The following is a 10,323-nucleotide window of genomic DNA, read 5'->3' on the forward strand; positions in this document are numbered from 1 at the left end:
GACCAGTGGCACATATTAAACATGCAAAGCCTCAAAAACTTTGAATTGTTGGCATCTATTACAAACTCAAAGAAATGGAATATCAGTGTTTTGAATTTTGGCACACGTTAAATGGAAAGAACTGAAAGTAGTTCACCTTTCATTTGCAAGGCAGCTCCTTAATAAGCTTGAGATCTAATTATTTCCTACATAAATTAGAAGCGAGTCCCTACCATGTACAAAGGGAGCCAGTGTACCCATATAATTAATTTCATATTACTCTGTATGTGTATATTTGATAATTGTAATTCAAATTTCTATGGAGTGAAATATTTCCTTTAAAGGAAAATGATTTTATACACTTGGCTTCCTGTTATAATCAAGGCCTTTCTATCCTGATAACAGAGGGTTACGACTCAGTGAATAATTCAGTAGGTTACCGAAACTGTGGCGGCACAGAAAGTACTAATCTTATATTGAAGCTGTAAAGGATATTAGGGAACAATTGCAGAAAGTGACACATTTAATAGAGAAAGATTACTCCATGCTACATCAATTTAATTTGAATTGAATACATTTCACAAGCGTTTTTCTTAGATGCAGCCGGGACATTATGTGGAGACTCCTAATGTCACTGAGGACCACATTGAATTCGCCCTGCTTTTTTTCTGCTTTGTTGTTCGCCGGGTCCCGTATTCACGGTACAAAAAAAAAATAAAAAAATAAAATATATGGCGAGACAGGTGTCATGGAGACCGCGGCAGGACCTCATCGGTTTTTTGAAAATGTACTTTTTTTTTTGCTACCGTGAAGAGGTTTAATCAGGAAAGATATGTGCCTGATGGAAAAAAGGGCAAGCAGCATTCTGCAGAGCTAGCGAGGCCTCAGAATGCACTCTGAGAAAAGGGAGGCACCACATCCCCCTCCTCGGCTTCGGGTAGAAATGCAGCCGATCGGGTGGTGACAGCGGGGAATTATGAGTAAATGCATGTGTGAAAAATGATGGGCTACAATCTTTGCCCTTAATCTCCAGCTGAATGGCAAGTTGGTCCCGGGTTTGACAGACACCATTAATTTTAAACTGTACTTACATTACTGGGAATAAATGCATTTTTTTTTTCTTCTTTCCTCTCCACATCAAAAACCAAAGAGAAGACAAGTCTCCATTTTGCACTGTCAAAGTTGCTGCACCAACAGAGGTGAAACCCTTATGCGCTTTCTGAATCTTAAAAATTAGATATAGTTTTAAAAAGGAGATAGAGTTCTAAAAATCTGCATTTGGGAAAAAGTGAGGCCACATAGGCCTATATAGAATGAATAATGTCTGGTTTGTTCTCTTTTTATGCTGACGAAAAATCATAAATGTTATACACACACACACACACACACACACACACACACATTCATACATGCAAACACACACACATGCGCACGTACACACACGCAAAGAGAAACATGCACATTTCACATTTCATGCCTTGGCTGCAAGTGAAAGAAAATCATTTGGGAATCAATGATAGTATAAATGAAGTACAGACATGATATTTTAAGTAGAAACACATTCAGGGGAATCGCAAACAATTTAATTTACATACTGGAAAATGTTAACATGTCACAGAGAGAAATCAGCGTATATTCATGACATGAAAATAAAACACCTTCAATGAAGACCACAGGCTTTTGGTGACCCCTGGTGGTTGAAACCCAACATGTCTCTATAGTGTTAGGATTTTTCCTCCTACAGGGACATCGGAACTCAAGTGTACAGAGACATGCGTTTCATATACAAACAACACAATGGCTTCCTGTTCTGAAGGTGGACCTTTCGCACATCAGTGACAAAAGCTGGCACAGCCTCAGTGTCACGCTACGACACAGAGCCAGGGCAAATAACGGGCCTGACAATATGGCGGCTAGAAAACGTTCTCAAAGCGGCGTGCCAATCCATATGGAGTACTGCGGAGCGGCAGCACCCTGAAGCCCTTCACCGTTATTGGAATTCTGCGGTGTAGTGTGCCGTTTCCTTCAGCAGAAAGAACAGAAAGGAAATAATTATTCTTTCCACTCCAGACAGTACGGCATCAGCTTTCCAGGGCTTAATACCGGCCTGTCACACAAAGCTGAACTCTCGAAATAAGATATGTGACCGGAATGCCGAAGTAATGGTTTGTATACAAATAAGCACGAGCAGCATTGTGTGTTTGTTCATTAAACAGGCCTGCGTGTGTACAGCCTAACCCGTGTCAAGCACTGCAGCTGAACCTGTTCTGAGCTGACACTTCATTATTGAGTTGATTGCAGATTTTGGAATGTTTATTTTGCACTAGCGACCCAGCCACCATGCTTATCTCTTGAAAGGTATCGCCAACAAAAATAAATAAATACATAAACAGACATAAAATTTTCTCAGTCATAATCTGAAAACCTATGTTTTGTTCGTTGAATGCTTGAGGTACTCAGTGTTCCATTCTCCAATGTGAAATTACATTTTCGATGGGCATATTTAATGTGACACTTGCGGTTTTCTGCAACAAGTTTCCGAACATTTGTCACGTGCGCAGAGTGACGGTACGGTTTTTCCCTGAAATGATGCTTCAAATTCCCAGCAATCATGAGCTTCATTTGATGAAAGCTGAAATCAACGACTTGCTATGGCTATAGATTCACCTGTCAATTCAACAAAATATTGCACAGTAACCATCTATGATTTATGACTGGAAGAGCTGGCTGTGGGAAAAAATGCAGCTGGCACTGAACGTGGCGTAGGAATACAGACATTATCTGCTACTCACTATCTATTCATGCACTCGTACTTATATTCATTTGAGTGCATTGTTCCCAATTTGTATGGCAGATCACCCCACTTTCACAACCAGATAACATGAAACATTCTGAAAGAAAACCGTAGTTCACCTGAATAAAAATGTGAACAAATGTCCTAATTTAACCTTCAAGCTCTGCAAGAGAATCTCCGGGTAGATTTTGTCCTGCTTATCGAGCAGCCGCACATCTCTCTCCATTCAAATCAGCGTTTAAAAGATGGTCCTGTCATTCCCCAGCATCGTCTGGGCTGCCTCCAGCTCATTGAGTTTACTGACATTTGTCCATTACATTATTTCCAGAAAAGCATGCGCATACCAAATGTCTGGACTTGGGCTATGAGCGGAAGATGTCTGACCTGTTTAAAAAGTATCAAAGGCTGGAAAAAGCTAAACAAAAGTTACAGGTGTTGTATGGCATTTGTAACTAGTTTTTGTCAAATTCAACCAGACTTGAAGCATTACTTTGTATGCAAAATAGAATCTGTCACAAAAAGAACTAGATTGACTGAATTCACAACATAACATTTGCTTCATGCTGAGTGCATTGCAGACTTTTTTACTATTTCACTATTTTACTCTCTGTGTTGTGTTAGATTCATTATGAGCCCATTCTATTTGATAAATTCAAATTTGAAGGAATAAAAAAATGAACAAATGACATTCAGTTGTGGCGTGACATGAAGACTGAGTCAGTTAAATCTGCCTAAATGTGATATAGACCCTGTCTGACAAAGAGACATTACAAACAGTGAATAAATGAATTTCTATGATTGAAAACAATGTTTGCAGTAATTGATTTTCAGAGAAAGGAACGGTGTCTGTGGAGAAGACAAAGAAAAGCAAAATGCTTTATGACGACCTACGGCAAGCTCTAGCCTTAAGAATATGTTCTTTTCTCTCCCCTGAAATAAATAATATATCATAAGAGAACGGGCAGCACTGAGAAAGCCGTCCGCATTTGATTTGCCTCAATTGTTATTTAGCAAGACCATTCAGGCTGAGTATGTATGCATGTTAACTCCATGCGTTCAGTCCCTATGTTCAGTCAGGCAATACAATGCAAACCCTTGACAGAGAGCCACAGTATACAGCTCAAAAACGCATCTACTTGCCCTTACGTGACTTTCTTATCCTTTCAGCAGGCAACATGTTTAAAGAGTATTTTAAGACTCTCAGACAGTTTAAAAAATAAGTTCCTTAAAAACTAGTCACAGAAACGTGTGTTAATATAGAGAAGGCGAGGGTGAAGTGGCATTACAGGAAGATGGCACAGGAAGCCACTTTTTTAGCATTCGTTGGCTCATCTCTAACATTTTTAAACCACGGCATCCTGTTGATGAATAACGTTCACTCACATCCACAGACCTGCTAGACGACTACTTCGGAATTGGCCGTTTCCCAAGTGTCTTCTGTAAGCAAGTGAACACGCACCAATCAAAATATCAAACAAGATGGATCCACATATGGCAGCACAACACTTTTAAGCATGTATGTCATAATAGGAAGTGATTTGTAGGATCAAGACAAAGCTAGGCTACTATAAAATATCTCTCAATCTATGTCCTCTTTGTAGACCAGTCAGATTCTCACAAAGAGCAGTAATGTTCCCGTTGAGGGTGGCAGCATGACCAAACAGACCTGGAAGCACACGATAGCAAGTTCACATATCTGCTGGGTGAGTGTACCCTAACCTGAACCGCTTCAGTAAATATTTACATCGATATTGCGTAAAGTGTAATCCGTGTGAAAGTGGACTAGGATGACTGCCAAATAGATAATGTTCCAAAATGTAATACGCTACTCTGGTAATACCAGAAAAGATTCCATAATAAGGTACTATAAAAGACCATATCTGCTGTGCATATTATGTTCTGAATCTGCCAGATTCTAAATGAAGCACACAAAAATGTTTAATCTAATTAACTCATTTATGGAGATGGAGTCAATTAGCCATAAAAATATCTAGAGAATCCAACTACAATATGCACAATATTAGCTACCCTATGTGTGTAGCAGGATCAAAATATTGCATTCCTGAGATATGCAAAACTGAACCTTACACTGAACTATACTGTACAAGCAATACGTTCCTGTACCAATTTTCAAAGTGTTATACACTCTGAGCTGTATGGCATAGAAATATGATTCTGCATTAGAAACTAATAACAGATAAACTGATACACTGTATTACAATTTGTTCTCCAACTGTAAAAATCATTATTTAAACTGTATACAATTACAAACATAAAAATATAAAGCAACTGAAGACCTCCAAAAAGGCTCCTATGATTGCAGTTTTTCATATTATAGCTACATTAAACAAACTTGGTCCAGCAGATTTTACCTGCCCATTGTCTGGAATGAGTTTTCTGTGTCTTCAATCGAAACTGACAACTTAAGTATCTGAAGGATGAAAATGTAGCAGGGCACAAACTGCACAGAACAGAGCATATCTGTGGATTTTAGGAAAGACTCTAACATATGCATGACACGTGCGGATTTGACCATTTCTTAGAGCAACCCAACGGTGCATGCATAACAGGCTACAGATGCCCGGTATTTGTATTTGGTTGCAAACAGAGTGCCCACTAGCGAGCCAGCAGCAGCACAACTGTCGGCCCGCCTGTAATTTGCAAACTGGCACTCCAGCAGTCCACAAGACTAGACAAGGCAAGAATGTTCAGATGAGGATCAGGTGTTAAAAGACTGCAAAATAGCTGATGAATGATTCTGTCCCAAGCAGCCCGATGTCATGCCAATTAGCAAAATTCTGGAGGACTGACAGCTGGCACCAATAGCAGTCTGATAAGTGCTGGCTTGCTGGGAAGCTTTTCTCTAGAAGCCAAGCTCTCTCTCTCCTCAATGACTCCACTTCCATTCAATGATTTGATACCATCTTGTTTCATGGAAGGTCACCTTGCATAAAAAAGTTATCCACCCCACAAACTAAAATATCATTTTTTTTAAATGGCTTATCAAGCTTGTATATGACCACTATTTGACATGTGATGGGCATTAGGCTATAAGGATCAAATAAAAATGAACTGCACATGTCTACTACCTTTCAGCTGGTACCAGTAGCAATGCATAATAGCTTGCAATTAAAAATATTAATTTATTTAAAATTCAGCAATAGAACAAACACGTCCTTGACCGCTACCTGTGCTGCGTTTTGAGATGCCAATTGCAGGAACGATGGCCACCTACAGTATGTAGATATTACATGCTATGTACAAACAAATGGGACAACTAAACAATGAATGCGAGTGTACAAAAAGTGTCAGCAGCCACAAAACAAATTAAGTATACACAAATTTAGAAATGGTAACTAGCTGAGTCAACATCCCTCCCTCCATCCCTCCTGATGTTTTAACTTTGTAAAATCTACAATTGCAAATCCAGTGCCCTTGGTTGCAACACAGCCCTTCTCTATTAATATTATTCAATTTACAACAGCTTCGGGTACCAGAAAGAATATCAACTTCACTGGAAGAACCTAAGAACCATCCACCCCGTGCCAACACAAAGAACATTAATAAAGTAGGCTAGCCTACTCAACCACCTCGCAAAGCATTCTGAAACTTAAAGACCTCAAAACCCTGACTCTTAAAAATTATTCACCAGTCACCCAGCGGATAATCTTAGATACATTTCTGAAATGGCTGCTGTTTAACGAAATGTTAATAAATCTGGCTACACGACAGAACGTTTACAATATGCATGAAATAAACTGTATTGTTTTTCACGACGCATGGCAGAGGCTATATTTCCATTCTTGGCACAGCTAACGTCGTGTATTACTATGTCATATCATGGTCCAACAAGTGGTGATCTATCAATTCAGTAGCCTGCGATTTTTCTTTGTTTACAAAATACTATTCCTACCTTTCCAGTAGGCCTCTGGATTTTGTGCAGTCACATGTCAATTATCCTCTGGACGCCAATATTACAGAACCTGAGGGTTTGTCTGCTACATAGGCCTACGAGACATATTCCCAAACTCTATTAGTAGCCTATATGAAGCATGCAAAGCCTACTGGAGGTCCGTGTCTGTATGGTTTCCATGTTTGTTTGCATGTTTGTAAACACACATGAAACAAGTTTTCACATATTACTCCCACCACAACCACAATGAATCCTTACTTACTACAACTTCAGTCGAAAGGCAGAAACCTGATTGGACGTATGTTGGCGTTAATGTTAGAAAAAGTATTGCTTCTGGTACTCACTCGTTTGCTTACCGTCCTCGTAACGCCTCCCGTCTCGAAAATGCCGTGACAATGTGTTCCTTTACTAATTCTGAATTAGTTCATCGATAATTTGCAGTTTTTTTCACTGACGTTTCTCAAAATAACCACAAGATGGCGATAGAATATAAAATAAATTTTCTCTTTCGACGATTTAATGTTCAGCCAAATGCTTAGGGAGCCGCTATAAGACTGGACAAATATTTTTAAAAAGACATCGTTTGCGGGTACATGCGTGAATATAATGGACAAAGTGACAGGTTTTTCATGTTTTTGTTTTATTCAAACTTGAAGATTTGAACATTTCAATGTATATCTGTTTGATAGTTTACTACAATGTGTATTTTAATAAATCATTCTCATAAAATAAATTATTCTAAATGTGAATATCTTATTATATAACAATAACAGCAATGATCTTCTCTTTAAGATGCTTTTAACAGGTTCTCAACAAAAATATTGCTAGATTGTATCTAAGAAAATGCAGCGTACAAAAAGCCTAATTATAAAAAAAAAATCTTTAAGATGACATAGGTATACATCTCAAGATCATGGTTATGATTTATGCACAAGTGAAGTGCTACAAAATAATGAGACACAACATGAGGTTATTCTGCAATAAAATATATAGGACCCACACCACAGTACTTCTAAGGACAGGCTATACAGAAATTTAGATTATTTGCAATTAGGTGATATAAAATGAAACATGGCGCAGGATGTGTATAATTATGAAACGTACAATAACACAATAACTTTGCAAGGTTTTATGCATATTTTACAAAGTGTTTCCTTAAAATAAAATATATTCTATATTTACAACAAGAAAATATGCAATTAAAAGCATTGTATTGTTTAACAGCTGTGCATTATATTTGTGTATCAGCACAGTAATCTGGGTACTTTATTCATTGTAGTTCTAAATCACAACGCTATTACTTTCAAATTGTCAGCTCAGAAATCCCCAAAAAAAGGAACCATAACAACAGGTTATAACAGTTGATTCACAAAACTAATAGCTAAGGACAAACATGCCCATAAAAAGTATTTTTATCCTGCAAATATATTAGTTGCAGCACATTACATTTAGCTAAGTATTTTTGTGGTCAGGGGTACATATCATAGTCATAACATAGTTATGTTTTTGATTGGTGATAGTAATAGACAACTCTGTAGAATCTGAACTCTAATGCCATCTACAGTTACCAGTGGAACTACAGTATAACTAACTAAGTGGCAGATGTGTACATAACAGTTTTCGTTTTGGACTTGATTAAACGTTTTTAAAATACATCTTATGTTTCTATTACATGCATTTTAGTTGTAGCCATATAAACCACAGGTATGGTTTATATCTTATGTTCTTATCCAAATAGAAACTCAACCTTAGTTTGTGGAAAGGCAAATTATAGACATTCAAACAGTGGGGTCAGGGGAATGTCTGTTTGTGGCTGGCTGTGTGGACAGCAGAAGTGTTGGGCTGGTAGCCAGACTGTACGCCTCTTGTCCCTGTCCTTGTGGTGGCGATGGGGTGGGTGTTTCTGGAGAAGCTGGTGAGAGACAATGAGTCGTAGGGAGAGATCAGTTAAAAATCGTAAAAGGCACATTAAACTGTATGTGACGTCATCCTGCTTAAAGGGGGTCCCAGAGCATACCTATATGTTCAGCATGGACAGAGGGTGGCAGAGCGGTGATTACGATTGTCTGTCCCATCTGTGGATCCTTGGCTAGCTGGGTTTGGCCTGGAAGGTGAAGGTGGGACGGATCTGAGGACAGCCCTGTTAACATTTAAAATGCGTTACGGGATTGAAACCTGAGATTATATTTTCAGTTTTTAAGTCATTAACCAACTATGACCAGGACTCGGAATGACATGGTAGCTAAATTGGACTGTATTTGGGGATGTTCAGCAATCATAATGAATCTCCTTTCTTTGTGAAATTCTCCATGCCATGCACATGATGTCACAGATTGTCACATGGGGTTATCGCTACATCTGATCTTCGCAGCAAGGTAAGGCATCTACAAGCAACTAGTTGTTGTCAATGAGAGACACATTTCTCCTCTGACCTCCACTAGCCCTCTCACACAGTAGGCCTACTGTGTGGATTGCAAATTGTAAAATGAAGTACAGCGACAGCGAAAGTAATACTTTGGCCATTTAAATCTGCTTTGTGCATCCTACCAGGTATTTTCCCAGGGTTTCATTCTCTTGCTGAGTGAGATGTGGGCAGACTCACCCCCGAGTAGCATCTCTTGCAGCAGGTTGTCTATCTTGGCCAGGCCAAAGAGCTTGACAAACTGCAGCTGCTCAATCATCTGCCAGGTGATGCTCTGCAGAGTGGGGAGCAGGAGGAGGAGCTCGCCGAAGCGGCCTCGAGAATCGTACTGGCGGTCGTTGATGTAGTCCTCCAAGCTCATCTGCACCTGGTACCTCATGCTCTTAATCTTTGCAGGATCACGGAGACTCTTGGCATCTTATGGCACAAAAGAATGGAAGATTAATGTTTTTTGCAGTGCAACTGAAATTTTGAACATTGAATGGCTTAAGACATTTAGAGGGTTCATTTAGTAGGCATTACAGCTACAGTAAGTGATATAAAAAAAACTAATACAAAGTGGGCTATGGTATTAAATGGGGGTGGGGGGTGCCAACTACACAACAGTGCAAATCATTAATTTGACAGTAATACCTGGGTCAAAAAACACAATGGCTTTCAGAGCTGCATATTCATTGTCATCAATTTGAATGTCTTGAAAGGGCAACACCAGCTCATCGAGAACACGGTTCGCGACCCGACTGATCTCTGCCTCCTCACAATTTCGAGGAATTACATAACCATTACCTGTAGGGGGAAAACAATTAACACCTTATTAGACACAACATTTTAAAATGCAGAATGTGTTCACACGGTGAAAATAAAATTATCATGAAATATTGTTTGTCAGCGGCAAAGTGGCCACTATTGCAAATTGAAACATACAAATATCTACTCTGTTCTTTGATTTTGAAACGATGTGAAAATACAGTTGCATAATATGATGTGAATCAATTCATTCTTACCAAGCAGCAGCATGTCTTTGTAAGGCATTGATCTCTTTGCCACTCCTAGCAGAAGGTGTTCCCCTGCATGTGCCCGTAATAAACTCACCTAAAGCAAAAAATAAAAGCCTAAGACAACTCATTCAAGGGCTGTCCATACACCATTACAACATGACTTATCGTACCTATTAAGAACTTGCATATTTTAAAAAAGGAAGTGCTATAAGGTCCT

At 38.9% G+C, this 10,323-nt stretch overlaps 1 protein-coding gene and 1 long non-coding RNA gene across 3 annotated transcripts in view; both read right to left on the reverse strand.

The window, feature by feature from the left end:
- Window positions 1-1,496: 1,496 nt before the first annotated feature.
- LOC135253639 (uncharacterized) lies at window positions 1,497-7,044 on the reverse strand. The gene is made up of 2 exons (XR_010329669.1): window positions 6,949-7,044; window positions 1,497-2,002 (listed from the first exon to the last, which is right to left on the reverse strand). It is a non-coding gene; the product is annotated as an uncharacterized LOC135253639 (long non-coding RNA).
- A 515-nt stretch (window positions 7,045-7,559) lies between these two features.
- hnf4g (hepatocyte nuclear factor 4, gamma) overlaps window positions 7,560-10,323 on the reverse strand; it is a 12,391-nt gene continuing 9,627 nt past the window's right edge. For both annotated transcript variants that reach the window (XM_064333193.1, XM_064333194.1), the window contains exons 6-10: window positions 10,113-10,200; window positions 9,742-9,894; window positions 9,289-9,525; window positions 8,704-8,826; window positions 7,560-8,598 (exon numbers count right to left, since the gene is read on the reverse strand). In XM_064333193.1, coding sequence (XP_064189263.1) covers window positions 8,465-8,598; window positions 8,704-8,826; window positions 9,289-9,525; window positions 9,742-9,894; window positions 10,113-10,200 — 735 coding nt within the window. In that variant the 3' untranslated portion in view covers window positions 7,560-8,464. The remainder of the gene's footprint in view (window positions 8,599-8,703; window positions 8,827-9,288; window positions 9,526-9,741; window positions 9,895-10,112; window positions 10,201-10,323) is intronic.

This window comes from Anguilla rostrata, chromosome 4, assembly GCF_018555375.3.
Source record: "Anguilla rostrata isolate EN2019 chromosome 4, ASM1855537v3, whole genome shotgun sequence".
Lineage (NCBI taxonomy): Eukaryota > Metazoa > Chordata > Actinopteri > Anguilliformes > Anguillidae > Anguilla > Anguilla rostrata.